At 45.4% G+C, this 27,610-nt stretch overlaps 4 protein-coding genes and 1 long non-coding RNA gene across 10 annotated transcripts; 2 read left to right on the plus strand and 3 right to left on the minus strand.

Moving 5' to 3' along the window:
* Positions 1–6: 6 nt before the first annotated feature.
* Positions 7–16,507, minus strand: myo7aa (myosin VIIAa). Of its 6 annotated transcripts, XM_088380243.1 has the most exons (52): positions 16,222–16,507; positions 14,904–14,992; positions 12,489–12,602; positions 12,274–12,426; positions 12,151–12,168; positions 11,685–11,869; positions 11,496–11,617; positions 11,287–11,429; positions 11,107–11,220; positions 10,980–11,048; positions 10,834–10,918; positions 10,676–10,752; positions 10,296–10,415; positions 10,082–10,224; positions 9,812–10,022; positions 9,610–9,745; positions 9,428–9,534; positions 9,256–9,309; positions 8,866–9,003; positions 8,502–8,660; positions 8,217–8,309; positions 7,694–7,788; positions 7,539–7,623; positions 7,255–7,473; positions 7,078–7,185; positions 6,777–6,986; positions 6,510–6,716; positions 6,253–6,429; positions 6,049–6,138; positions 5,859–5,986; positions 5,605–5,731; positions 5,415–5,534; positions 5,171–5,344; positions 4,880–5,107; positions 4,630–4,797; positions 4,445–4,562; positions 4,250–4,376; positions 3,987–4,156; positions 3,718–3,908; positions 3,512–3,636; positions 3,281–3,438; positions 3,053–3,206; positions 2,821–2,976; positions 2,652–2,757; positions 2,472–2,585; positions 2,299–2,386; positions 2,122–2,228; positions 1,868–2,053; positions 1,652–1,768; positions 1,479–1,562; positions 1,239–1,358; positions 7–1,076 (listed from the first exon to the last, which is right to left on the minus strand). In XM_088380243.1, exons 2-52 carry the CDS (start codon positions 14,919–14,921, stop codon positions 984–986), a joined length of 6,609 nt encoding a protein of 2,202 aa, XP_088236369.1. In that variant the 5' UTR covers positions 14,922–14,992; positions 16,222–16,507; the 3' UTR covers positions 7–983. The 6 variants fall into 6 exon arrangements, with proteins under 6 accessions (XP_088236369.1, XP_088236370.1, XP_088236366.1 ...); XM_088380244.1 differs by lacking the exon at positions 12,151–12,168; XM_088380240.1 differs by lacking the exons at positions 14,904–14,992; positions 16,222–16,507 and adding an exon at positions 14,403–14,599.
* On the plus strand, positions 5,147–18,777 carry LOC148395566 (uncharacterized). The gene is made up of 8 exons (XR_015859350.1): positions 5,147–5,776; positions 5,845–6,079; positions 8,512–8,680; positions 10,097–10,215; positions 10,288–10,400; positions 15,953–16,121; positions 16,313–17,895; positions 17,964–18,777. It is a non-coding gene; the product is annotated as an uncharacterized LOC148395566 (long non-coding RNA).
* On the minus strand, positions 16,681–19,441 carry LOC148395567 (uncharacterized). The gene is made up of 4 exons (XM_088380296.1): positions 18,700–19,441; positions 18,347–18,513; positions 17,845–18,205; positions 16,681–17,527 (listed from the first exon to the last, which is right to left on the minus strand). The coding sequence occupies exons 2-4, from the start codon at positions 18,504–18,506 to the stop codon at positions 16,819–16,821; spliced, it is 1,230 nt and encodes a 409-aa protein (XP_088236422.1). The 5' UTR covers positions 18,507–18,513; positions 18,700–19,441; the 3' UTR covers positions 16,681–16,818.
* Positions 19,070–25,769, plus strand: capn5a (calpain 5a). Its single transcript, XM_088380265.1, has 14 exons — positions 19,070–19,255; positions 19,983–20,145; positions 20,616–20,747; positions 22,542–22,750; positions 22,820–23,012; positions 23,099–23,292; positions 23,365–23,442; positions 23,508–23,703; positions 23,823–23,945; positions 24,035–24,108; positions 24,197–24,319; positions 24,472–24,575; positions 24,650–24,786; positions 24,859–25,769. The coding sequence occupies exons 2-14, from the start codon at positions 19,990–19,992 to the stop codon at positions 25,030–25,032; spliced, it is 1,893 nt and encodes a 630-aa protein (XP_088236391.1). The 5' UTR covers positions 19,070–19,255; positions 19,983–19,989; the 3' UTR covers positions 25,033–25,769.
* Positions 20,875–21,998, minus strand: ompa (olfactory marker protein a). Its single transcript, XM_088380332.1, has 2 exons — positions 21,832–21,998; positions 20,875–21,407 (listed from the first exon to the last, which is right to left on the minus strand). The coding sequence occupies exons 1-2, from the start codon at positions 21,898–21,900 to the stop codon at positions 20,976–20,978; spliced, it is 501 nt and encodes a 166-aa protein (XP_088236458.1). The 5' UTR covers positions 21,901–21,998; the 3' UTR covers positions 20,875–20,975.
* Positions 25,770–27,610: the final 1,841 nt, after the last annotated feature.

Genomic DNA, 27,610 nt, shown 5'->3' on the forward strand with positions numbered 1-27,610 from the left:
AAGCCATTTTGAGTGGTTTGGAGCACTTTTTATTGTTTATTTGTGGCTAGTGTTTAGCAGAGGCTAACGAGTGATGAGATCCAAAGACGACACTGCAAAGAAAATATTACTGTACAGAGTAAAACCAAACAAACAAAAACGACACCACCAACATGAGACATCCTTCTTTAAATACGTGGTCTGCTCCCCCTTTGTGAGTACAATTAAGATTTTATACCGATTAAATACTATTAAAAAAAACAAAAATTTTGCGCTGAGAAAAACAACAAAACTACATGAAAAGTTTGGCACAGTGAAATGTTTTGAGGCAAATAAAATTGAGGTCACCTCAAGTGTCTGTGAGCCGCTTGAGCTAGGATGCTAACATGCTAAATCAAACATGTCAATACAAAAGTATTGTCTGGTCTCGTGACATTTTATTTTGTTGCTCATTTTAATTTATGTTGATAAAGCCAGTTTCCGAACTTATAGTTGCTTAATACTACTGTCAAAGAATTTCTTGGTCACATGACATGCTTGAGAAAAATGCTACTTGTTACTCGGCAGAGTTTGTACCTGTAAGTCTGGTCGAATAGAAAATTACAAATTGACAAATAGTATTTCATAGTAACATGTTACTTTTTTTTTTTTGTTCTGAGGAAGAATTCTTGTTCAAAAGCCAAGCTTAACAAAAAAATGAAGGTTAGCTTAGCATGGACCAGTTAGCACACTTTACAAAGTGTGTCTTAGAGGTAGTCATCCTCACTGGACGACTCATCCTCGTCGGCACGGTAACGCTTGTAGTTGCTGGGCCCTTCGCCAGGGTCGTCATCACTTTCACTTTCGACCGAACTCTCCCCGGGGAGCTTCCAGGGTTCTGAGCTGACAGAAGGTCGTTGACTCATCCACCACAACTGGTGGCCGAAGGTCCGGCCCCAGCTGCAGTGCTGGCCAATGGGGCGCAGCAGGCGGGCGAGCTCGGCGGCCTCCTGCCAATAAGACGTTCACTTGGTGTGAGTACGCTCAGACCGCTGCTTGTTCATGGCGGTCAACATCTGGCTGATGTATGACGTCAGCAGGTCATCCATCTTGTAGCCCTGAGAGGAATGTTGATCACAAATGTTAGTAAGTCTCGAGTTTATCCACTTGTGTCAGAATTTGTTTTATTCACTGAATTATTTGCTCTTGTTGCTAGGCAGAATTTCTAGCCCTGATTTTTTTTATTGACTTTTTTTCCTATGAAATACTTTGTGACCCACCAGGGAAGTCTCGCAGAGAAGTTTGCTTCCCCTGACGAGGTTTCCGATGGTGATGTGGAAATACGTGTTCCCGCTGCTCCAGTTGGAGATCTTGGTGAAGGGATGAGTGATCAGAACGTCCTGTCGGAACAAAACAATGACATCAGATTAAGATCCAACCCATTTTTGTTTATTTTCATTGAAAATTTCCAATTCCTGTAATTTTACAATCTTGTTAATTTTCTGTCAAATTGATCAAACCTTGTTCTTTGGATCAATGAGACTGACTCCATGTTTGTTGATGGCGATCAGGAGGATCTCTGGGTAGTTGGGCTCTGTGGTTTGCTGAAGACAAAAATCACGATGAATCTGAGCATGAAGCAGCATTGGGTTGAAGAGAGGAAGTGACATAAGCAGGTGCTTTCCATTTTTACCTTGACTTCAAAAAAGGCGGAGCCAAATGTCGGCCATTTGTAGATGATTTTAAGAAACATCAACTTGGCTTCTTCTCTGGATTTGCCGGCTTGCTTGTTGAAGAAGGCCACTATAGACTGTCACACACACACAAAATGAAAATCCAACATAAGCTAAAAACTAAAAAGTCTCTTTGCTGTTTCATCTTAGAAATATCAAGAAATTTCCAGGTTTACCCTCTTCCAATCATCTGGGGACATTTGGCGGATGAGATCCTGAGGGACCAGCTCACGCAGCATCTTGGGAATGGTCGGAAAGTGGGATTTGTCGTCCTCGAACTTGACGCGGTAGATGAGCGCCGCCAGCTGGAAGACTTCGTCTCGTGAACACTTGTGGTAGCCACGCAGGTATTTGGGCAGCTCCTGCTCAGAGGTGTCATGACAAAATCAAATTCTCTTTCTTTGCTCGTCTTCTGCCAAACAGGGCTCACCTGGTAGTAGTGGAAGATGGAATCGGCGAAGGAGTCCTTCCCCGGGACGGTGCTGGTCCATAACTTCTTCATGAAGAAAACCTGATAGGTCAGAGAAGGAACAGCTCCTGAAGGGTAAATAAGATTTTGTTGAGTCACTTCGGGATCTGTCTTAAAAATCTGCCGAAAGATTTATACCGTCTTTCACCGGCCGCGATTTCTTGATCCAATCTGTCAAATGTCGGACAAAGTCAAAGAAGAAGTCTCCTTCTGGAACACTTATCACCTGACACACAATGGTAGAGATAAATTAATCTGAGTAAGACACAAAATTAATCTGATCCTGTTTTTAGGAGAAGTAAAAAAAGGACCTTGTCTGAGATTTTGACAAAGAGACTGAAGCCTTCTGGGGATTTGAGCAGTAGTCTGGTGGAGATGTTCTGACAAAAGTCCTTGGCTTTAGTGCTGGACTCCACCTCGAAAGCCTGCACAGATCATTTATGATCTTAACATGATGTTTCTTGTTTTCTTGACTTGTGCGCCCGTCCCACCTCGTCTGTATCGTCCGGGAAGTAAACCTTGTGGAATATCTGCGTAGTCTTGTGCTGGATGGCTTCCACTTCCACCAGATGAGGTGGGTACTTCCTGGATCCGTTTCTGTTGGTCCACATTGAAGACACGTTATTTTTTCATTGGCCCATCAGTGGGATGGAACTTTACCGTAAAGCTTTATGCAGCCTGTGCATGCAGTCGGCTGAGAGCGGGTGTTGTCTCTTTGACTGGAGGAAGCGCTGGATGTGCGGCAGCAGAACATTGCTTGGAGGAAAGAGGCCGGTACACAGCCACAGAAGCTCCCAGCCTTTCTCCTCGCTGTACCTGCCGGCACAAACAGTTCCGGACGTCGAGACGTTAGACGAGGTCAGCTTCATGGACGTCAAATATGAGCACGCACTTGACATGGTTGTCCGTTAGCTGCTTGATGATCTGACAGAAAATCTCGTCTTTCAGGGGTTCGGCCTTCAACGTGCCTTCGAAGATCTGGTCCGTCAACTCGTTAACTGAGCGAGTGCGTTTGGATGGGTAGTCGCCCATGTACTTCATCATAGGTAGGACACGTGCTAAGGAACGTTTTGCTTCTGATTGGTACCGGAACAAATTGGTTTATGATGGAAAAGGATATCAATGAAGGCCATGCAGGCCTCCTGAGCGAGCTCCTCGTGGTGGACCACCTTCTTTAGTAGTGGCTGTTTGAGAGGCTCCCTGGTGCAGCTCCACAATTTGTCCTTACCTCGATTCTTGGTGACCATTACCCTGCTCAGAGTGTGTTTTGGGGGAGGCCTGCAGCAAGAACATCGATTATATTACGACACTCAAGTGTGTTGGGGTTTCATGACTGTCAACGTGCAGGTACCTAAAATAGTCATGGGAGAACTCCTCCAGTGTGTAAGGTTTGATGGAGTCTTCAGTGTCCGGCAGGACAAGTTGTGAAACCCTTACTGACTGCTGCCTCTGATCTGGCGTCATGGTAACCAGGGCCTGATTGATTAGATGACATCAGCATAATCAATAAGTCGTCTCCCGGTTGATTCGGAACAATTCCAGGTTGTTTTATTTCACCACAATGTCTTGCTGCGGTCGCGTCATGGTGGGCAGGACGTAGACCGAGTCGGCTGGAAAGTCTCCTCTCTGATTGGTCCTCTCATTGACGCCATGCGCCCAGCCTGAATTAAGAACCTGCTCACCGGTGTCCTGGTCTAGCAAGATCAGGTCTCCTTTCTGGAAACTCAAGAATGTAGATGGTTCCCCATCTGCCAAACAGTCAGAAGATAGCTTGTGACCTCTTTGCGGGCTTCTCAAACACATCACCAAGTCCAGTGAGATCATACTCTGATTGGGACTGTCCTGTAGTGCCACGACGAACTTGGACCTGTTCCTCAGGCCTTCCAGGAAGGTCACCACCAGGTCGCGGATGTCCTCGGCATTGTTGGAGGTGAAGGTATACTCTTCTCCTTTGATGGTCGCCAACGTGAAGCTCTGACTTTGCAACTTCCCGCCCCTCAAAGAGCAACAAACATTGATCGTTAGTTTCCAGTCTCCAAGCTAACTTCAACAGGTCCCAGAACGGACTACAATTCCCAGCATGCCTTACCTGGTGCTGGACACCGCAGTGATTTCTGGGAAGGACAGTTCTAGCAAGACCTGCTCCTGCTCATCAACAAAGTAAACGCCGGTCCAGTTGACAGCCACGATGAGGTCGTTTTTGGGTAGACTTGGACCTGTTGAGCATTGAAACCAAATTATCAGGGATCAATACTTGATGGTGAAACTGGGGCTTGATTCTCACCAGAAAACTTGAAGGCTTCATAGAACCGAGAGAAGAGCAGAGGCCACTTGTGGCGTGCAAAGTCCACCACTTCCTCTTTCACCTTCTGGGCATCAAACCTCTTCTGTGTGTAGATGCCCTGAAGAACAAAGAGAGAATAACATTTGGTTCCTCTGCTAACGGAAATAACGACTCATGAGGCGCACCTTTTTGTGTGCCGCCATGATGAAGTGAGCCCACTTCTCCACCGTCCTGGATGTGCTGATCTCTCTTTCGGGGATGTAGGACGGGATGAGGCTCAGCAGGCGTTCCAGCAGGACCTCTGAGCCGTAGTCCACGTAGTACTGCTGGCCTGCAAGTTCTGCTAGGTCCTCCTGGGATAACGGAAGTGGATTCTTGACTTTGGATTAAGATGACAAGAAGAGGCTTTTTTGTTTCCAGAACAGAATCGCTCACCCGGTCGCAACGGTACTCTCCAAATTTGACGCCCCGGACCGTTTGCTGGTAGATGAGGTTGGTGGCGACCGTGTCGTCGGAGGCGCAGTGCCACGGTGTGAAGATCTCCTTCCTGAAGAACAGCCTCCAGGGTGCGTTCCTCTCCTGGGCTCCTTGTTCCTTGGCGTACTGCTCGCACTGTGACACGGCGTCCATCACGTGGTCGTTCCCGCTGCCCAAAGACGACACCTACACGACACCATCGGAATGGTGAAAACCTTCAGGAAGAAACTTTTGAACGTGCTGCTCAACCTTATCGAAGAGCGCAATGTAGAGTGAGAAGCCGAATCGATCTTGAAGGCTGATCTTGTCGGACAGTGTGTTGCAGAGCTCCTTGGCGGTGGTCGCCGAGTCCGTCAGCAGCGTTTTGGTGGTTCCGTCCATGAACGTCACCGGCAGCATGATGGGTTTCTTGGACTTGGTTGCCTGGATTTACATTTAACGACAACATTTGAATGAATACATTTCCAACCCAGCCAACGTTTTTTGTATGTACCTGTAGCTCCAGCCAGGATGGAGGTTGCGTTCTGGTTCCATTGACGAAAGTTCTTCTCAGTCGTTCTTCACAGTATGGAGCGTAACCTGGGGGTCCGCTGTTAATGAAGTTCCTTAGGTACTGCAGATAAATGCGACACAACACCACATTGGCACTATTCTGGTAACTTGATGAAAGTCTTTGTCCTGACCTTGAGGAACTTGTCGGATGGCGCGAAGCAGCCGACGCACAAACTGATGAGGATCCAACCTCGAGCGTGTGAGCTCTTGGATGGGTTCTGACTTAGCTGTTTGCAGATCTGGCAGTAGATCTCATCCCTAATGCACAGACAACATCAACATCACTGAGCCCAGTCTTCCAAGGTAAGTCCAGATTGATCCAGATTCTTTGGATCCTAGTAAATCCTATTCCATTCCGGATCGGATCTTAGGTGCTGTTTATTACCTGAGCGCTGGCCTCAGGATTCCATTACCGATGATGAAGTGAAGTTTCTCCAGGTTTGACGTCGGGCGGTCCTCCAGCATGCTGTTGCCATGGAGACCGTGCTCGCCGTCGTTGAGTCGCTTCGTGACCTGAAAGTGGTTCATGCTTTTGAACTCTGCATCGGGAAAAAGGCAAAGATCTTTCCGCTTACCTCTTCTGTGATCTTGGATTTCTTCTTCAGGGTAAGCGACACTAGCTTGTGTCGAATGCTGTTCTTGCGATGACTGTCGGGTTGAGGAGTCTGGAGATGGCCAAACAGAATTGGGACTAAACTGAGATGATGTGTGCTTAGTTCGGTTAAAATTTCAGAATTTAATCCTGGAATTTCATGAGAAGCTCATCTCTCCAGCCTCACCTCTACCTCTCCCTGAAGAGCCTGCAGCTCCCTCTTGTATGTCTTCTTCCCGAGCGTCTCGTAGATCTTGGTCATGACCGGAATCTTCTCACTCCCATCACTGATGGCCGTGTGGTACTTGGGCTCAGGCAGGTCCCCCATGAACCTCAGCACCGTGATCCACACGGCCAGAGCCGCCTAAAACCGGATTGAGGTACACATGGTCATCATCATTTCGAGAACTGATAAATTGATTGGACGTAACATCGTTGGCCCACCAGCTGGTCTCCTTCATCGTCGTGAAAAAGCAGCGGCTGCTTGAGTGGTCGGCGGGCGTACGTATGCGTGGTGGTTCCCTGGAAGTAGGTGGCGGCAAACTTGGCAAACTTGTACTCCGATAGATCCTCCTCGTCGTCGTCCTCCGGCAAGGGAAGAGCCTCGTCCAAGTCCTCCTCCTCCAGCTCCCGGTGGGTTCGCTCCAAGTCCTGTGGTTGAGGTGGAGAGATCAGTCCAGTGAAATCCCGGTTTTTAAGCACTTAACTGACCTCAAATCCGGCAGGAGCTTGTCCCTCCTGGCCAGGAAAGGAACTGGTGGTCCCCAGGAAGCCGAACATCTTGTCCACCATGTCCGAGTCGTTGACAGGCTCCAAACGGGCTCGCTCCATCTGCTCCACCATCTCCTTCTTCCTTCTTGCTTCCTCCTTTTCCTTCTTCTCACGCTCGGCATCCTCTTTGGCCAGCTGGACCAGACGCTCCTGCAGAGGAGATGATGATTTCAAATGGGAAATCTTACTTTTTCTGGAGATTCCAACAGCAGTTGGGCCAATTGAAATTCTGAAGACGTGCCTGATGTTTGCGTTCCGCTTCGGCTTTGGCTCTTTTGGCAGACATCTGGTTTCTCAGCTTGGTCTCCTCAGCCAGACGCATCTTCTCAGCCTCCAGGCGTCTTCGGTACTGATGCAAGGCAGAAGAGAATCCAAGTAAGTTCCAATTTTGGTCAGACCATAGAAAAATGTCTTGTACCTCGCCTCTGAGCCTCCGGTAGAGTCTGCGTGCAATCATCCCTCGGGTGTACGCCTGGATGGTGATGACGGCCCACAGTCGATGTCTGAAGGCCCGGCGGACCAGGAAGCCTCGGCATCGACCCTGGAACCCGCTGATGCGCTGGCGAGCCACGTGGTACGACGCACACAACTTCCTAGAGCGCACCAGAGCCTGGAGGCGAGAGAAGCCGGCCCGCATCTGAAAGGACAAGAACCAAGATTTAGGGACGACATCAGGACCGGATGACACACAACGATCCTCACAGCTCCATAGCTCTTTCTGCACTGATATCCTCGCCAAGTCTTCTGGATCAGCATCGTCGACTTCCTCATCCTTAAGAAGTTTGATCTGATGGTACATAGATAGAAGAGCTGCTGAATTCACAGAAATGATGGAAATCATGGATGCAGAACCCTACCTGTCCTTGAAACCTCGCACCACCTTCTGGATCAGAATGACCTTGTCAGTGATGGCCTTGTCTCTCTCGATCTCCAGCAGCATGTCGTGATGGTCCTGAGGAACCAACAACTCAATAGCCGTTTCCGTGGAGACCATTCAGTACATGGGCCCTGATTTAAAATTGCAAATCTGTAAAATAAGTCCTTTCTTATTCTTCCAGCCTTTGCTTTGCGGTTTGTCTGTCAGCTTCCTGTCAGGAAGGAGAGCATGAAGCTCCTTCCTGCTCTTTCTACTTCCTGTCAGGCTTCCTGAAAGCAGTCCGGAGACTTGTATGGAAATGTGTCACTCTATGCGAAAGAGAACGGAAACCCTGACACAATACTGATCAGCTGATAAAAAAAAACATCAAAACAGAAAATATTAGCTAGCTCACCTGAAGCCCAAACACACAAACCCTGGGAAACACCAACACGGACTACTTCCTGTTTTGGGATTATTCCCAATCAGTTGCGTTCATGCAAAAGAAGCAATAATAATATCACCTTGAGGAAGATCTTGGTCTTTCCCATCTGCCAGTCGTCGTCTCGGCCGAGCACGACCTCAGCGATCCTCTGGCAGGTTCCTCTCAGATCCTCCTGGAAGAAGCACATGTCGATAATATCACTCCATTGCGCCATTTAGTAGCTCTCAGCTCATCAATACGGCACTAATACAGATTGATCTATGCAGACGACAAATAATGTATGACTGTTATATTGTCAGTCAACATGTGTTTCTGCATCGTTTGTGTTCAACGGCATCGATATGATAACGTGCTTTGACGCTACCTGCTTGTAGGCCGGCTTGACTCCAGGCATGAGAACACGGTAGCGGTCCACAAACTCCACAAAGGTGTAGCGGATGGGATAGCCTGCGCGGCGGATGCGGATGGTCTCCATCATCCCTGAGTACCTCAACTGGCGCACGCACAAATCCCGATCAAACAGCTGGAACACACACAATTAAGGTATCACACACGTAAACAGTTTGTGTGTAAAAGCAAATTATTCCATGTAACAGCTATTTAGTGGCTAACATTGTCACATTTAGGAAGTTGCTGTTACAGTTACATGTTAGAAGATGTTACAGCTAGCTAGAAAATATATCAGACATTGTGGTATATTTACAAAACAATCACACACAGGGACTCACCATGGGCTTCTTGTATTCGTTGGGTTTGATGCAACGGACGAAAAACGGCTGACACACACTCAACGTTCTCATCAGCAACTCCAGAGATTTTTTGAACTGACTGCTGAGAGTGGGAGAACGCTTCCTGGTTTCGGCCCCCTAAAAACACACACACACATAAAGCTGGTGGCGTTTGCCCTTCCTGTGCTTCTTCCTCTTTGTCTAAATGTAAAAAAAAAAAAAATATTGATGGGTCCAGTGAGGGTAGAACATAGTATGGCCTGTGTGTAGCACTATTATCAGTTCTTTGCATAGGATAAAGAATCCTGTCAAGTTATTATTAAGACAAATTATTATCATTTAAAAGTGTGCATGTGAAAGAGAGGAAGACACATGTTTTTGACTTTTTACCTTCGGGAGAGGACTGGATGGAAGATGTAGACAAGGAGCAAAACCACACAGAAACTGTCAGGAAAGCAACAAATCATGCCAACAACACACAGAAGGAGATGTTGGAAATCATGCAAGAGAGGAAAAAATTCAATTTCCATTTTTGTTCATCTCGCAAGGAAATGCATGTTACCATGGCAACATCAGCTTGGAAAATCTGCTTGATGAATTTGTTCTTGGACGAGTGAACCAGCTGGATGATATCGCCGTATAACGTGTCTCGGTTTTTCTCCAGGAAGCCTAAAAAAAAACACACACAAAAGTTTTGGGTCGGAACAGAAGCAAGAATTGGACCCAGTGACAATGAGTTGGTACCTCTGGTTTCGTAGTAGACCACGCCGGCAAAGTGCTGGATGCCAAACTGAGTCTCGTGGTTGTTCTTGGGTGGGATGTAGTTGGTGTTCACTTTGTGCTGGAAGTTGAGTTTGTTCAACATGGTGCTGTCTGTACCCTAAAACACACACACAATTATTGATGATTGATTCTCAATGAATCATTTGAGCGTGTTTAATGGCACCTTGGGGAATCGGCTCTCCTCGTCGATGAGTGAGATGATGTTCATGGGCTTGATGGCGATCATGTCGAGAGCGTCTTGGTTGTCGGTGAACTCGATATGCTGCCAGTTGATGTTCTCCAGGTTGTACTCCTCTTGCTCCAGTTTGAACACGTGACGCACGAAGAACTGCTGCAGGTTCTCGTTGGCGAAGTTGATGCAAAGCTGCTCGAAACTGACCACACACACACATGCTTAATGTTGTGTATACGTGTGTGTGTGTGTGTCTTGTACCTGTTGACGGTGAAGTTCTCAAAGCCAAAGATGTCCAGCAGTCCGATGGAGCGTCTGACGACTTTGCTGTGTGAGGACGAAGGCTTGTAGATGGCGGCGTTGATCTTCTCCACGATCCACACGAACAGACGACCGTAAATACCCTACACACACACACACAAAAATGTCAGCTGTCACATTCCGAAAACATCTCTGATTTGTTCCAGTGTTGCACCTTGACGAAGGCGTCTCGCACGTCCAGCGCTTGTTCCATGCTGAGCGGCGTGGAAACGGTTTCTCCTCTGGTGATCAACGTCCTGCTCGTCAGGCAGTTCATCAGGTCCTTGCCGTCCACCTGCACACACACACACACACACACACACACACACACACACACACACACACACACGTGACATTGACATTCACATTTGAATTTTCATCATAATTAATTATCATTTTATTTATTTTTTTATTTAGTTATTTTATTTTAAATTTTTATTTTTATTATTTTTATTTAAATTTAAATTTGAAACTAAATTAAATTAAATTAAATTAAATTAAATTTATTTTGTAGTAGTAGTATTGCAATAGTGTTAAGTGACAAAGCATACTGACCTCCAGCAAGGTTGACGCGGTGGAGAGATTCGGGCTGCGTACAACCTCGCAGGCGTCCAGGTTGTCGTACGTTCGTGCTGCAGTCACGTAAATTGTCGGCACGAAAACAAAAATGAGTTCAAAGGTCAACATCTGACTTCAAATAATTCTCAAAAGACCTTCATAGCGCAGGTTGCCCATATGTAAGATGGACGCCAACAGTTTGGAGATCTCCCAGTTCTCTTTGTCTGTGAACATCAGAACCTGCAACGAATGTGACATTTGAACAGGAAGTCAGGTGTCAAACAGGAAGTCAGTGTGTTACCTTCATCGCCGAACGTATGTTGGAGTATTCCTTCATGTCGTCGCGGCCGTCGCATACGGTGCACTTTCCCTGCACGGAGCACGATTTAGCTTTTCATCAATTGTTTTAGATCGAGATGTTGACTGACTATGGTGAGGTAGGTGTAGTCGGTGGCCTTGCTGAGGCCCAGCTTCTTCTTCTCGTCCGCCGCCATGCCCTTCAACATGCAGTAGAAGATATGGTAGTTCCTTTCATCCTGAGCCTGCACACAAAAGCAGTTTTAGTAACGGTATCAAGATGGTGTTTGATTGACAGCCGTGAGCCGAACCTGCCGGCAGACCCGTGACTTCTCCAGCAGGTATTGTTCGATCTTGGCTCCCTCGATGGCTCCTCTCTTGTTGAAGTGGATGTCGATGTATTTACCGAAGCGTGACGAGTTGTCGTTGCGAATGGTCTTAGCGTTTCCGAAGGCTGCGGGACAAGCAAGGATTTGGTTTCAGAAGATCCTCCTCCCCCCTCCCCCTCAGGGTAACCTACCCTCCAGAATGGGATTGGCTTCCAGGACCTGCTGCTCAATCCATGAGTGTTGACCGCTAATGGCTGCCAGGAACTGTAGAATCAGCTTGGTGCTTTCAGTTTTTCCCGCTCCGGACTCCCCACTATCGGGTTGCAAATCAGAACCAACGTTTCGGAACCTGACTAAAGCAAGTGAGCTTGCTGGAATACCTGATGATGCAACACTGGTCACGGTTGTTCCTCTGCATATTGAAGTAACAGTTGTCGGCGATGGCAAAAATGTGAGGAGGCATCTCGCCGATCTTCTTGTTGGTGTATAGGCGGATCTGGTCCGCCGTGTAGATGGGGAGCAGCTGATATGGGTTGATGGCCACCAGGATGGACCCCGTGTAGGTCTAGAAGGAAATTGGAAAGTTCATCTGACAATGACAAGAGCTGCGTGCGATATAACATGCGTCCGGGATCTCGGGTGGAAGACGAGCGTGTCGCTGTCGGCCACGAGAGAAGAGGCGGCCATGTTGGAAAGGGTCGACATGCACGCGTGCACGTCTCGTTTACCACCAGGCGGTGGTGTTCATCTGTCAACTTTTGTATCCATACATTTGTAGCTTATCTAACATTTAAAACATGCCGCAAGCAGGACGTTAAGCCTCAGCCAATGGCGTCGCAGACTTACCCTGCCACCACAGTTTGTCTTTTGAGGAATAAGGAATGGAAAGAAAGGCAAAAGATAGAAAAGATGCTGAAGAATGAGAAGATGTTTGATGAGGTAGAACTCCATCAGCTTGGTTGAACTCACGTAGATGAGCTTGTCGCTGTATCTGATGAGCAGATTGCGCAAGATTCCGGCTTCGTTCAGGTCCCCCAAACGGATCATGTCCTCCACGCCGTGGATGGAGGTGGGATGCATGGGCTTGATGTTGGTGGCATTCTGAGGGGAGATCCAGTGCTCCTGGAGGAACAGTCAAAAAAAATTGAGGGTTGAATTTTTAAGGAGATGGTGAGATGACTCACATTTCCTTCATCATCCACCACTTGGATCTGTCCCGAGTCACAGAGTTTGACCACTGCTCCAATGGGAACCTCAAATTCCCGACCAGTCTTCAGGTCCAACCACACATAGTCGCCCTGAAAAAGACAATTACATAATTAAATTTAAAAAAAAAGTCAATATGCAGATTATTCACATCATACCGGTAAGAGCGTGCTTTGTTTCACCACAGTGTTGACATTTCGGAACAGAGCCCATTTGGCTTGATCCTTCTCGTAAAGATCCACATAGTCCCGACGTTTGTACATGGTTTCTCACACACACACACACTTAGCGATTAAAAAGTCTTGTTCCGATCCAGGCCAGTTGTTCCCGTCAAAAATTCAGAAAGTGAAGACTGTGGGTTTTATCTCCTGGCTTGATCACCTAATGCAAAAGCTTATCCTGGTTTTCTCATCCATCACTATTTTCTTGTGTGTGTGTTGAATCTGACTCCCACACACTCGGCTTGGTTGTCATCGGCAACAAGAAGCCGCCTCCTCCTTTGAGGTGTGTCAAGCAAGTGTTGGGTTTCTGGTTTGAAGACACTAAGAGCTCATCCTGACAAGAAGTTGTGACTTGGACAGCAACCCCAATTTTAAACCAGTTTTAAAATGAAAACCAAACTCAATTTAAATTTACATCCAGCCTTGTCCTCAAATTTAAATCTAGTTTTGACCTGCGCTCCAAATTCAATTTGAAACCTAACTGCAAAGTGATTTTAATCCACATCTAAACTTTACTAGCATTTAACTGTCACTTGACTTTAAACGCAAACCTAACTTGAAAGCCAGCTCTAACTTTCAACTACCTTTGCAAAGTTCCCATATTATTAAATCGATTACTCTATTGCGTGTGTGTTGTCAAAGATCAACCCGTGTTTGTTTACATTGGCGATCGGTTGCTCTGCATTCATTATTAAAGTGAGTCTCCCGGTCGTGGCCTCTTATCGCCATGACGACGCATGCTGCCAATATGTTGACTTAACGTTCTAAAATAATCAATACTCTTCACTGTAATATTTTACTTTACACCGAAGGTAATATTGATGATCCACGTTGTCGTAATTAAACTGTCCCTAGGACAGTTTTCGCACCGCAAGCGCATCTATTTCTATCAATAAATTATTCAAGCAGGTGTTCACTTACCAGTAGTAATTCATCAGAGTGTATCAAATGCAAACATACTGAAAAAGTCCTGTTGCATTAGTTTTTCTCTAAAATAACTTGGTGATTCGTGTATTTATTATTTTATGATTAATGATTTTATTCAATTTAACTCAATAAATCATTTACATTTGAATTTAAAAAAATACCACATAATTGCTGAAGGGATTAGAATCGCATTCACTAAAAATAGCACAATAAGTGAGGATTATTATTTCATTATTAACATTGACTATTTGGATAAACTACAAAAATATTTGTAAAAATCTAAAATTATAAATGTATTCATTCTAAATAATATTATAATACAAAACGATATATCATACCTCATTTAATTGTTTCACCTATTCTATAAAAATGACCCGGCTCTAAAAATCCAATAAAAACAAATCAAAAATTTCCCCCACTTCTAAATTAGAAAAATATGACACAAAAACTAATTATAAACACATTATGCCAGCACATAAAATATTTATTATTAAATAAGAGTCATATTTCACCATAATGAAATGTACTTTTGCAATTTAAAATGTTTAGACAGGCGCCTGAAGAGTGTTAGCTCCCCCTGCGGGTAAAACCCGTAATTGCATAAGCGTGTCAAGTGAAGCAGCAGCATGTATAATTGAGACGGTCATTTACTCATTTGCATATAGATAGAGGTGTCAGACACAGGTCACAGAGTGACAGATAGCCATGTGCTAATGCTAATGCTAAACTACACAAAAAGTTTACCTTGATGACCGCCGAGTACTTGTAGCTCAGACGGCGTATGTTGGGGTCCCAGCCCTCCAGGGGCCAATTGGAGCCCCTTCTCTTGGATGTGGTTGCCATGGTTACGACATCACAATGGAACTTCCTTAGTATTTTAAAGTAACTAAACACTTGCTGTCCTACTCAATGTGACCACACAAGTCAAATGTCCACAATGCAGGATATCTAACGATGTGTGTGTTTGTGTGTGTGTGTTGCCTGATTTTATTGGCTCGCCCTACTAAAGCGCACCCCAATCAAATGGGGCCGCTGTCCTAGCAAATTAGTCTGTCAGAAAGACTGATGAGTCCATCAATGCATCCACAACACAACCGCACACACAGACACACACTCATGCACAAATGAAAAAGCAAATACAAAGATGTCACAGTGCAACCTAATGACTGTCTGCTCCCTAATGAGTGTAACAAACACACATCACTCACACATATACAAGCACACACTTAGTGTGTGTGTTCTAACCTGCTGCAGGATGACCATGATTCGTTTTCTGGTTTAAGTTCTGGCTCTTGTTCTTCTTGCTCCAGGACATCAACAGCAGTGTGTTACTTCTGGGGGAAAAAAAAAAGAAAAATTATTTTAATTACTAAAATTTTAGTCATTCGGGAATCCATGCTGGATATTTGTTTCAGCAGTGTGCAAATTTAATTAATGGATTTTTTATTCTGATTTTGTCATCGCCCACGTTTTTACCTGGTATGACCTGATATGATAATTTGAGTTTACATTAATGAAGCTAATTAGTATACATCTATTTTCTCTTTGTTTTGTGGTGTGTATTCTCCATGTATTATTGAGCTTGGACACGGTTACGGTTACTTGCGTGTATTTGTGTGTGCGTAAACGCCTGCATGACTGTGTGTGTGTATAATTGATGTCGCCATTATATGCTGTCAGCTTGATCGTTTGACTTTCTTAGCAACCCGACTACAAGGTTTTTTTTTTTAAGCTCTCTTTGTACTAAATGTACTCTGGGTCAACAACACAGTTCTTTGAGATGGTTGTTTTAGCATGCTAGCATCTCAATGAAAGTCATATTTGAGCATGTTAGGATCACGTTAGCATGATCGTAAAAGTCATATTTTAGCATGTTAGCTTTACATTTGATCACATTGAAAGTCACATCTGAGCAAAGTCAGACAATGTGAAAGGAGTTTGGATGTCTCCATTCATGTTGTCTTTGTGTAAGGGCAGTGAAGCATTTGATTGGAAGCCATCTGAAATTCCATCACACCATCAAAATGGCCACCACAGAGAGAGGAGGGACAAAGATTCAACGATGACAACAGAACTAGAAGTGTATTAAAATGGAAGATAAATGGAGCAAAAGTGGAAAACACAATAATTAGTGAATGGCAAGTGGCCCAATGTGTTAGCTTTTAGCATCATTTAGCTTGCTTCTGTCACATATGTGGTCTGGTCTTCTCAAAGGCGAACCAGAACAATCTGACCCAATTTTGTGTCTCACCAATACGCTGACTTGTCCCATTCATTTCCTGTCTACACCCCAGAACCTGATCTAGTCAGTGCACAGCCTGAGGGGATCTCCATCAGCAGCCCCCCTGCCTGTCCTGAACCCCCCACTGAGGGACACACTGGCCTGAATTTGTTATTCGTACTTGCCATCTTGCTGTGTCAACTCATATCTAGATTTATCTGGGGCCTGTCAAAATATTTCAAGTAAGTTAAATTCAAGATACATTGTAATAAGTTAACAAAAAGTCAATATTAGACTCGGCTCTTCGCGTGATGCAGTGCATTAAATTTAGCTTCTTCTCACCGTTCATGATGTGATGAAAATAACAGGTGATGAAAAATGACTCCAACACTGGAATGGAAAAAAAAAAAAACTTTCTATCTTCTGTCTTCAGATGCTTGCTTCCAGATGTCTTCAGTCCATTCCGTTTATGTCCTTGTCTTGGTCTTTACCTAATCTCCAGCCGGTCCTTGTCCTCCTGCGGTCTTCAAAGATGTCATGCCAATTTGTGGACGTGCTTCAAGAGCATTCGACTTCTTCCTCCTTCCTCTGCGTCGCTATTAAGGCGTCATGTGAGCAACTCATTCACTGTCACTGACCCATGTTACTGGCACACTACAACACTACAGGGGGTGTAATCAGACACACACATACGCACACACATTGTACACAAACACATGAGCTGATTTGGATGTTTTTTTTTATTAAGTCAACAGCAAGATTCTGTTTTTTTAGATTCTAATTTAGTCTAATCTGGTTGTACAAGAAATTGAATATTAAATATATTTAATTTGTTTTGTTTGAGAATTCAGATTAGTCATCTTAGTTTGTCTTTTAATTTGATTGATCAAATAGATGATAAGTGTCTCAAAAGTGTCTGACCTGATTTCAAATTTTATGTCAAAGAGTGTCTTTTGGGAGGGGTGGGGTGTCCATGGGCCCCGCTGAGGCGGCGGCCATGATGGCATTGAGGCGGGATAGGGAGATTGAGCGCTGCTTGGTTCTGGCAACGGGGCCCGGCTCAGGGTCGGGAAGGTGGCTGTAACGGTGGCCATCTTGGTCATACTGATAAACGCGGATGACCCGACTTGGGCGGGGGCGAGAAAATGATTCTACTTCCTGGTTTTGATTGTCATTGTCTGATTGTGAAGACTGACTGATTATATTTTCATCTCCATCTTCCCTCCTATTCTTTCTTTCATCATCATTTCTGTTCTTTCTGTCATCTTCATTTTGTTCCTTCTCATTCTTCTCCATCATCCCATCATAAGAAGGAACTTCATGCACTTCCTTCTCTTCCTCCATGCTTCTCCACCTCCTCCCCTCTTCACCTTTACTTCCTCCTCTTAATGCTATTCTTCCTTTCTCGTCATCTACGTGGTCGCAGGCTTCCAGGTAGGCGGCGGCGGGATTGTCTTCCCCCTTCTCATCCTGGCTCCGTTTGTCCCGGAAACTTCTCTGAGGTTTGGCAGGTGGACGTAAGGATGATGATGATGATGATGGTGATGGTGAAGATGGTGACGAAGGACAGTTGGTGAGGGTCGTCATAGTAATGTCAGGGCGGCGTTGCCGTGGTGATCGTCGTCGCTTAGTGATCGCCCTCAAACATCTGCAGGAACAAATATATCCGAGTTTAGATGGTTCTGTTGAAAACTGCAAGTCACGTTAGGCCTCCAAAATAAGTCATACCTTTTGTAACAGTACAACACTGACACCTGCTGGCCGGTTTTGCTAATGTGATGTATTTTTGACAGCAAATGTAGAAATGGCTTTGCAATCACGGTGTGAGTGGATTAGTGGGCATAAAGTACATTTACAAGTCGACTAAAAAAATAATTTTAAATGGACTGAAAGTAGAGTGCATGCAGAGAAAAGATGAGTTTTTATGAGTCAGTCTGATTTGACTGCTTGTTGATGAGGGCCCACCTGAGAAGAGGCCTCCTGCTCAGAGCTCCTGCGCTGAACCCAAACACAAAGGTGAGCAGCACCGCCGTCGTCACGGCTGCTACAAACACTTCATCAGAAACCGCTTCCTGTTTCCTCAGGGCCCTCCTGGACCTCGGACCACGTTCGCCATCTTTTGCCTGCACGTGTAGCTCGTAGGGGAACAGCGTGGACCCCCCGTCGTCATGCTGCAGCAGGCAGTAATACAAACCCTGGTGGAGGTCACTCAGATTGTGGACCACCAGACTGCCGAACTGGCGCACGTGGACCGGGGTCAGTTCTGTGTGGAGGCCTGGTGAGTGGAAGGGTCCGAAGGGGGTGTGCCAGTACACCACCACACCTGCTGGCCAAAGAATAATAAAAAGTTGGGTCAAATTGAACTAAGTGCCGGTTGGTCACCTTTTGACCCATAATTGTGTTTGTTTTTGACCCAAGTGTTTTTAAAGTGTGGAATACGAAAATAGGTGTTGATTAGGTCACTAACCTGCCTTGCCACCATCACCGCACTTGATAGTCACCACCGCCTGTGGGTGACCATATACCTCGATGGTGGGTGCCACCATCGGGACCTTGGGGCGTCCTGGTATCCCGGGACAGGTTGACACAGCCAGGAATGTTATGACCATGAAGCAACGGGCCAACATTCCAAAGCTGCAAGTCGGCGCAGTTTATAATATGAGCAACAACAACAAAAAAAGACAAGCAGAAAGATTACTTTGCTTTTCCCACTTGTCAAATCATTGACCCAAATCGTCCCAAATCATTTGTATTGATTCAGTCATGTGAATGAAATTAGAGTGCCCAGCAATAAAGATCACATAAAAAAAGAATACTTACATGAATACAAAATATACAAAATATTATAGTAATGAAAAATATAAGTTCAATAAAAGTATTGTTTGTTTTTTCCTGGTCTTGACAGGTGTGTGAGTTTGTCTCCAGCTAGAAACATGCGAGTGTAAAGTGCAACTTTCTCACATGACACATAAAGATGAAGATGTTAAAGATTAATATCTGTGAATGTCAGAGTTGTCAAATCCAAGCCCAGAAATTAAACTCCTTACCAGAGTTTGGCTTTAGCCACAGATGCTTCTACCAACCAGCAGGTAAACGAGGTAAATCAAAAACATGGTCCAAATGTTGCTTTCCGCCTATTGGTAGCTAGAAACACCATTACCCATAATGCACCGCGCGACCCCAATTTCTGCACGCGCCTTATTTTGACAAGATAGTCCATGTACGCACCACCAAGTGGTGACTCCCTGATGTTGTCTCTTGGGTGAGAGCAACGCTCAAACTTCATCGTCTTCATAACACTAAAAACAAGACGAAAAGTTTTTCTGGTAGCGACGACGAGAAAAAACACAGCTGACGTCACAGCCACATTTTTGAGGTAAGCGCCCAGTTTTAGCTAACTTTTAAAGTTTTCTTTTAGATGTGGACGGTTGGTTTAAATGTCTTTTCTTTGTCGTGTGTGAGTTTACTTTCACTTCTTTTCACTGTGAAACGAATTAAGTTGTTAGATAATAGATGTTTACATCTGGAAAAAAATGACCAAAGAATGTGGCAAATCGTACAAAATGTTTGATCGATTAGTTCGCGTAAATAAGACTACTTCCAATACGAGGTTTCAAAATAAAAGCGAAAACTTGGCGTGACATCCCCTACTTTTGTTTAATCATTTTATCAGAAGGTCCACGAAGGCACCACAAATTAGAGTAAACAACAACATGTATTTAGGCTCAGATATTTTATCTCAATTATTTTTTTTACCCGGTTAAAAAAAGGAGAAAAATAAACTGCTTTTGACTCCCGTTTATTTTGTAAATGGATTTTTTTAACTTCCCTTTGGCTGCCATCTTCCTGTGTTTGGTTTGACATGTCTCCAAACCACTTGAGAGGCAAAAATAGTTCCTTTTTTTTTGTAATCACGAGAAAAGTTAAAAGGTTTGCAAAAATTCTATTTTAGTGTCATGTGGTCCCAAAAAAGGTCACACATGATATTTGAACATCTGTACAGTGGGTGGTGGCCACGCCTTCTATCTCCATGTTTTGGTTTCTTCACAAACATCTTCATCCCACTCATGCAAAACAATATTTTTTCATAATTAATGATATAGCGTCAGGATGGTGGTAGCTTACGAGGGCCAATCATTCACCTCCCTGCGAAATCAATGTCGCCAAAACGGCCGCCTGTTTGAAGACCCCCTGTTCCCCGCCACAGACCAATCGCTCTTCTACCAGGCCAACCGCATCGGCAACATCATCTGGAAGAGGCCGCAGGTACCACTTTAACTTTTTTCAAAGGACAAACTAGAAGAAGGGAGGGAGGGAGTGTGTGCGCCCGTGTGTGTTTGTGGTTTTTCTACGTTCTCTCATTTGGCTGCCAGCGTTGAGGCTCCCTGTGGTTCACGAAACATAATCAGAGGGCGTTACCTTGTTCTGTTCCTCTGTTCCTTGCTGTGTTTCCTTTTCCTATGTTTCCTTGTTTGATTCCTTAGTGTGTTTTAACTTCCTATGACCTTTCTCACGTGTTCTTGCTATTTCATTGCTGTGTTGTTTCCACATTAATATGCTCCTGTGTTTCCGTCAGGAACTTTGATTGATAGATGATGAAGTGGATTTACAAAGTACGTGTGTGTTTACTTAGTGTAGATTGAATGGCGGCGCCGCCCTGCTGCTGAATACTAAAATGACATCCTTGTCCGAGCTTAACTAAACAGTAGGCTTCATACTGACTTTTGTTTGAGCAGGAGTTATGTCAAGAGCCGCACCTCTTTGTGGACGGCCTGAGTGCCCACGACCTCCACCAAGGCCAGCTGGGAAACTGTTGGTTCGTGGCAGCCTGCTCCACCCTGGCGACGCAAGATGGTCTTTGGCAGAAGGTCAGCCATCTTGTTTGTTTACATACTAAACCTCACCTACACGATTGCTAAGACCAAAATAAATCCGTTGGGGGAGCAAAAGATAATTGGCGATGATAGAATGACATTATTAATCCAAATAAAATACAGTCGTGCATAGATAAAGATTTATTTCTAGCTTTCTATACACAAACCAACAATTCTACGAGACAAGTGTTTGTTTCCGTTGGACTGCCTGGAACGCGAGATTCATTCCTGTGAGGAAAAAGCCAGCGAGCACCGTAGCTTGGCCGCCTCGGCGCCGTCTTTGAAGGCAAACAGGAAGTACATGACCTTGCGGACCTTGGCCAGCTCGGCGATCCTCTCGCCGAACTCCTGCATGTCGGCCTCCAACCACTTGAGGCCGCAGCCGTCAGGGTCGTCGGCGTTGCGCCAGAAGGTGCCGACGGGCTCCAGGAGCTGGCGCGTCATCAGATGGGTGAGGTCGGGCGTCCAGTGCTGCGAGATGCCCGTGATGGTGACGCGCCCGTGCCCGCCCAGAGATACGTTCCAGCGACGGAAGCTCAGGTCCTGCCGCCGGAAGTCTAGCCGGTAGACGGCCTCGTGGGGCAGCAGCAGTCGCTCGCCATCTTGACGCTTTTGGCCCGAGCACTGAAGCGACGAAACACGCAGACGCATCTTCTGTGGGATCACAGCGACGTCTTTAACCACCAGATTCACTTTCAACGTCTTGTGGCATGCTCAGGTGCTTTGCTGCCAACTCTCATCTCTGTGTCAAATGAGCTAAGGACAAAAGTAGTGCTTTGGCGCCATCTTATGGCAGTTCTAGGCAATTATAAATGTTTTTGGGGGAGTGTCAAATTGGATTTAGCTATCTCTGGCAGGGTCAATAAGTAAAATAGTAAAGATATGATTACAACAAGATACTTTTAATATAATCAGGAAATTATTAAAAAAGATTTTTAAAGATTTAGCAAAACGACAAAATTAAGGCATTATTTAAAATTAAAATTTATAACATTTAAAAGATATGGACATTTAGCATGATTTATTAATTATTGCTTGTATATGATTTTGTTTTCCTGAAACAAAACGAGGCTCTCACCTCCGTCAGCGCCGTGTCCTCTTTAAATTCCAGCACCACGCTATCGGACGCCGCTCCCGTTTCCTCCATGTCCCGCACCCGTCCTCTCCTCTCTGGATGGATGGATGGATGAATAGTTATGAGTGGATGTTTTGACGGGTGGATAGACGGATGTTATGAGGCATCTCTCACGGACTCTCTGCTTTTTGTTTCTCTCCACATTGGCCCCTCCCACCTCGCATTTCCACAGCTATTTCCATCACACACACATACACGCAGGCCTGTCGGCAACATTTATTGATTGACCCTCACATTAGCAGAGAGGACATAACATCAATGTTTTTGTCAAGTTATGTAACTATATTGGAACAAAAAAAAGATTCATTTGCAGCGTTCAAGAAAGAAGGAGGAAGTCAAGCGTGTGTGCGCGTGTATTGTTGTCAGGCAACAGGTGGCGCCGATGACGTACAGGTGGGAACTCTGGGAGTTTCCTGGCGCCCCCAGGGGCCGTCTCTACTCAATGGATCACTTATTTCTTTATTTATATCAGAGTATGTGTGCGCATGTCCGTTTCAGTGAACATGTGTCACCGTTTTGGGATCGTGTCACTCAAGGCCGTGCAGAGAAATTTACCAGCAAGCCTCGCATGTTCATGGCATCGTCTTGTTTTTCGGTGATTCGTTCTTTATTTGTACTGAGGCCACAGCTATGTCTAATTTAATCTGTGCCAGGTCATTCCCGACTGGAAGGACCAAGAGTGGGACGAGAGCCACCCGGAGTTGTACGCCGGCATCTTCCACTTCCGCTTCTGGAGGTTCGGCGAGTGGGTGGACGTGGTGATCGACGACCGGCTGCCCACACTCAACGGTAATCTGGTCTACTGCCGCTCCAATGACCCCAATGAGTTCTGGAGCGCCTTGGTGGAGAAGGCCTACGCTAAGTATGGACACTCACACCCACTTCCTGTTGTGGACAAAAGTTTTTAGACAGTCCTTGGTTGTCATTTCAGGACGTGCGGCTGCTACGAGGCGCTGAACGGCGGCAACACGGCGGACGCGCTGGTGGACTTCACGGGCGGCGTGTCGCAGTCCATATGCGTGAGTGAAAGCGACGCCAAGGACAACGTGGAGATGCAAGCCGAGCTCTTCAGGCGAGTGCTCAAAGTCCACGAGAGGGGAGGGCTCATCAGCGCCTCTGTAGCGGTGAGCAACTCGTACTCCATATTTCATGCATGACTTGTTGGCTGCCAGTAGGTGGCGCTAACATGGCTTACTGCGATGTCCCTTAGGCGAGCAGCTCATCCGACATGGAGGCCCGCATGCCCAACGGCCTGGTCAAAGGTCACGCCTACGCCGTGACGGACGTGCGACGCGTGCGACTCGGTCACGGCTTCCTGGCCTTTTTCAAGTCCAATAAACTCGAAATGATCCGCCTGAGGAACCCTTGGGGGCGCAGCGAGTGGAGCGGACCCTGGAGCGACAGGTGACACACCCAAATGTACACTTTGAAGGCCACTGAAGATGAATACATGACGATAAGTGATTGCGTTCACAGTTCAGAAGAGTGGAAGAAGGTCAGTAGCCGCGAACGCGAGAACCTCGGCGTCGTGGTGCAAAATGACGGAGAGTTCTGGTGAGTTTCCGCGCCACGTCATACCGTGGACGCGCTTATTGACGTCCTCGTTTGTCCCCGCTCAGGATGACGTTCAGCGACTTCATCTCCAACTTCACGGACCTCATCCTGTGCCGCATGATCAACACGTCTTACCTGAGCTTGCACAAGACCTGGGAGGAGGTGACGTTGCGTGGCTCCTGGAGTCGCCATGACGACGAGCTGAAGAACCGGGCCGGCGGCTGCGCCAACAACAAGCAGACTTTCCTCCAAAACCCTCAGGTGCTCCTCACCTTAACATTTTAGCCTTGGAGGAGGGTCTCATCCCTCTCTTCCTTCTCTAACAGTCAAGAACTGAGACTCGATTGTTCATTTTGTTGCCTGCATGTTTTTTGTCGTAGTACATCTTTGACGTGACCAAGAGCGAGGACGAGGCTCTCGTATGTCTGCAGCAGAGAGACCGCAGGGCCTCGCTGAAGGAAGGACGAGGAGAGAACCTGGCCATCGGCTTTGAAATCTACAAGGTCAGAGATACTAATTGGACAAAGTCGATTTATTGTCAAGTTTGCAGCTGATGACGTTTTACAGCGTGTTCCTCATCGTGTGCGCTCAGGTGGAGTTGAACCGGAAGTACCGTATGCACGCTCCCCAGCAGAAGGCGGCCGGCTGCACCTACAGCAACGCCAGGTTTGTAGGCAAAGCCCACGTGGAGCCTTGATTAGCAACAAAACAGCTTTTACATGGATATGAAAGATTTTGAATACATTTTCCATAGGTCTGTGTTCCTACGCGTTGACCTGAAGGAGGGCCGCTACGTCATCCTGCCGACCACCTTCGAGCCCAACCTGGAGGGAAACTTCCTGTTGCGGATCTTCACCGATGTGCCGTCACGCTGCAGGTAACAAAGACTAAAATATTTTTTAAAAAAAAAGGAAAAAAACACGACCAAATAAAAAATTCCTAGCTAAACACTATCAACACTCATTTTTTTGTTTTTAATATCATACCAGCATGTTTGTGGTTTGTCATTCATAATTCTGAAAACGCCAGGGAGCTGCGTGAAGATCAGCCCCCTCGCACCTGTTGGACGGGTTTGTGCGGTTACCCATCGCTGGTCTCGCAAGTACATATCATCGAAGGCAACGCACTGACTGGTGAGATTGCAGTGTCACCTCATCGCTTGATTTTTTTATTATTATTTATTATTATTATTATTATCCGTGTGCAGGTAACAACACGTACGTGACCGTTCACTGCGAAGGAGACACGATTCGCTCCGCCGTCCACGACGAGACTCGCAGTCCCAACTTTGACACCAAGGGGATCTTCTACCGGAAGAAAAGCGGCGACTCGATTGTCATCAAGGTGTGTGTTCATATTTGTGCTACCATAAAGTGCTCATGCAAAGTGTTGACGTGGTGGTGGGTGGGGGAGCAGGTGTATAACCGGAACACGTTGATGGACTCGTTCTTGGGCAAGTTGACGCTGTCCACTGAAGCGGGCGACATCAGCAAGAGGATGCAACTGCGGAACAAAAGCGGCCAGCCGCTGGAGCACCTCGGAACCCTCAGCGTCGTCGTGGTGAGCAGCTCCGTGCTCACCAGCTTCTGAGACGACGCACTCTAGGCTTCTCCTCTGTTACATTTCTTTCCAGTTTGACGGTATTATTTGAATACTTTTTAAACATTTTTTTTTTAATTATGCACGTTATTTTATTAAGTTTTATTCCAAGTTTACTTTTTCATATTTATTTCATTTCTACAAATCAAACCAAATAACTTTTTATTTCATCCTATTTTATTTTCATTTATTTTATATTTCTTTTTTGTTTTCCTTATTTCACCGCTTGTATTTTATTCTGATATAATATTCTATTTTTCTATTGAATCAATTTTTTTAAAACCTTTTTTTTTGTCATTTTGAATATTTATATGACATTTTCATTTTGTCATTCAATTAGTATTTCATTTCAATTTGATTATATTTTTGTTGCTTTGAAACAGTGTCGCTGTTGTACAGCTTCCAAAAGATAACTTTACTACACTAATATGATTTATTGTTTCCATCACCATTTATTTTGTTTACATCCAGTAGTTTTCTACAACCTTACAACTACTTTTGTTATTCAAGCAAACATGAACTCAAGTGTCATAAAATGTCCCCGCACGATTGTTTTAAACAAACCAAGAAACATCACTTTAATGCCATTGTTTACGCATGTGTGTCTTTTGAAGTACTACTATCTCCTTTGTTTATTCATTTGTTAAACTCATATTCCAAGTTTATTCTTTTCATTCATTTATTGCTACACTTTCTTATTCATTCAATAAAGCTGATTATGAATCAAAGGTTTCCACACACACTGAATGCAACATAGGTACACAACAGGTACACTTGAAAATGGCGGTGTATCTAATGGAGTGTGATGTCACAGATCAACCAGCCAATCGAACTCCAGTCCTCGAGGGGCCGCGTTCCAATATGTTTTCCTCGTTAAGCGCAGGTGCGTGAAAACTTTTAGCTTCTTTCACGGTCAAAAGGAGCTAAAAGTTTTCACGCACCTGCACTTAACGAGGGAATCACACGGACACTCCATTAGGTACACCACCATTTTCAAGTGTACCTTATAACAGGCCACTTTATTAGGGAAATATCATGGTCAAAGGTCACAGGTGTCAAACTCCAGTCCACAGGGCCGCGTTCCAATATGTTTTCCAAGTGACCCTCGTTAAGTGCAGGTGCGTGAAAACTTTTAGCCACTTTCACGTCCAAAAGAAGCTAAAAGTTTTCACGCACCTGCACTTAACGAGGGAATCACTCGGACACTCCATTAGGTACACCGCCATTTTCAAGTGTACCTAATAACTGGCCACTTTATTAGGGAAAAATCATGGTCAAAGGTCACAGGTCTCAAGCTCTAGTCCTTGGGCCGCGTTCCAATATGTTTTCCAAGTGACCCTCGTTAAGTGCAGGTGCGTGAAAACTTTTAGCCACTTTCACGTCCAAAAGAAGCTAAAAGTTTTCACGCACCTGCACTTAACGAGGGAATCACACGGACACTCCATTAGGTACAGCACCATTTTCAAGTGTACCTTATAACAGGCCACTTTATTAGGGAAATATCATGGTCAAAGGTCACAGGTGTCAAACTCTAGTCCACAGGGCCGCGTTCCAATATGTTTTCCAAGTGACCCTCGTTAAGTGCAGGTGCGTGAAAACTTTTAGCCACTTTCACGTCCAAAAGAAGCTAAAAGTTTTCACGCACCTGCACTTAACGAGGGAATCACTCGGACACTCCATTAGGTACACCGCCATTTTCAAGTGTACCTAATAACTGGCCACTTTATTAGGGAAATATCATGGTCAAAGGTCACAGGTCTCAAGCTCTAGTCCTTGGGCCGCGTTCCAACATGTTTTCCAAGTGACCCTCGTTAAGCGCAGGTGCGTGAAAACTTTTAGCCACTTTCACGTCCAAAAGAAGCTAAAAGTTTTCACGCACCTGCACTTAACGAGGGAATCACTCGGACACTCCATTAGGTACACCGCCATTTTCAAGTGTACCTAATAACTGGCCACTTTATTAGGGAAATATCATGGTCAAAGATCACAGGTCTCAAGCTCTAGTCCTCGGGCCGCGTTCCAACATGTTTTCCAAGTGACCCTCGTTAAGCGCAGGTGCGTGAAAACTTTTAGCCACTTTCACGTCCAAAAGGAGCTAAAAGTTTTCACGCACCTGCACTTAACGAGGGAATCTCACGGACACTCCATTAGGTACAGCACCATTTTCAAGTGTACTTTATAACAGGCCACTTTATTAGGGAAATATCATGGTCAAAGGTCACAAGTGTCAAACTCTAGTCCACGGGGCCGCGTTCCAATATGTTTTCCAAGTGACCCTCGTTAAGCGCAGGTGCGTGAAAACTTTTAGCTTCTTTCACGGTCAAAAGGAGCTAAAAGTTTTCACGCACCTGCACTTAACGAGGGAATCACTCGGACACTCCATTAGGTACACCGCCATTTTCAAGTGTACCTAATAACTGGCCACTTTATTAGGGAAATATCATGGTCAAAGGTCACAGGTCTCAAGCTCTAGTCCTCGGGCCGCGTTCCAACATGTTTTCCAAGTGACCCTCGTTAAGTGCAGGTGCGTGAAAACTTTTAGCCACTTTCACGTCCAAAAGGAGCTAAA

This window comes from Syngnathus floridae, chromosome 7 (genome assembly GCF_059516105.1).
Source record: "Syngnathus floridae isolate MCC-2025c chromosome 7, RoL_Sflo_1.0, whole genome shotgun sequence".
Lineage (NCBI taxonomy): Eukaryota > Metazoa > Chordata > Actinopteri > Syngnathiformes > Syngnathidae > Syngnathus > Syngnathus floridae.

Coding starts and splice junctions, on each gene's coding strand:
- capn5a (XM_088380265.1), top strand. CDS start 19,990: ATGGTGGTAGCTTACGAGGGCCAATCATTCACCTCCCTGCGAAATCAA. Junction 20,748..22,541: donor AAGATGGTCTTTGGCAGAAG/GTCAGCCATCTT, acceptor AATCTGTGCCAG/GTCATTCCCGACTGGAAGGA. Junction 23,013..23,098: donor TCATCAGCGCCTCTGTAGCG/GTGAGCAACTCG, acceptor GATGTCCCTTAG/GCGAGCAGCTCATCCGACAT.
- myo7aa (XM_088380240.1), bottom strand. CDS start 14,501: ATGGCAACCACATCCAAGAGAAGGGGCTCCAATTGGCCCCTGGAGGGC. Junction 10,919..10,979: donor ACATACGTTCGGCGATGAAG/GTAACACACTGA, acceptor CATTCGTTGCAG/GTTCTGATGTTCACAGACAA. Junction 6,430..6,509: donor ACGATGAAGGAGACCAGCTG/GTGGGCCAACGA, acceptor ATCCGGTTTTAG/GCGGCTCTGGCCGTGTGGAT.
- LOC148395567 (XM_088380296.1), bottom strand. CDS start 18,506: ATGTTGGCCCGTTGCTTCATGGTCATAACATTCCTGGCTGTGTCAACC. Junction 18,206..18,346: donor CGGTGATGGTGGCAAGGCAG/GTTAGTGACCTA, acceptor TTCTTTGGCCAG/CAGGTGTGGTGGTGTACTGG. Junction 17,528..17,844: donor AGCAGGAGGCCTCTTCTCAG/GTGGGCCCTCAT, acceptor TTGTTCCTGCAG/ATGTTTGAGGGCGATCACTA.
- ompa (XM_088380332.1), bottom strand. CDS start 21,900: ATGGAGGAAACGGGAGCGGCGTCCGATAGCGTGGTGCTGGAATTTAAA. Junction 21,408..21,831: donor AGGACACGGCGCTGACGGAG/GTGAGAGCCTCG, acceptor GTGATCCCACAG/AAGATGCGTCTGCGTGTTTC.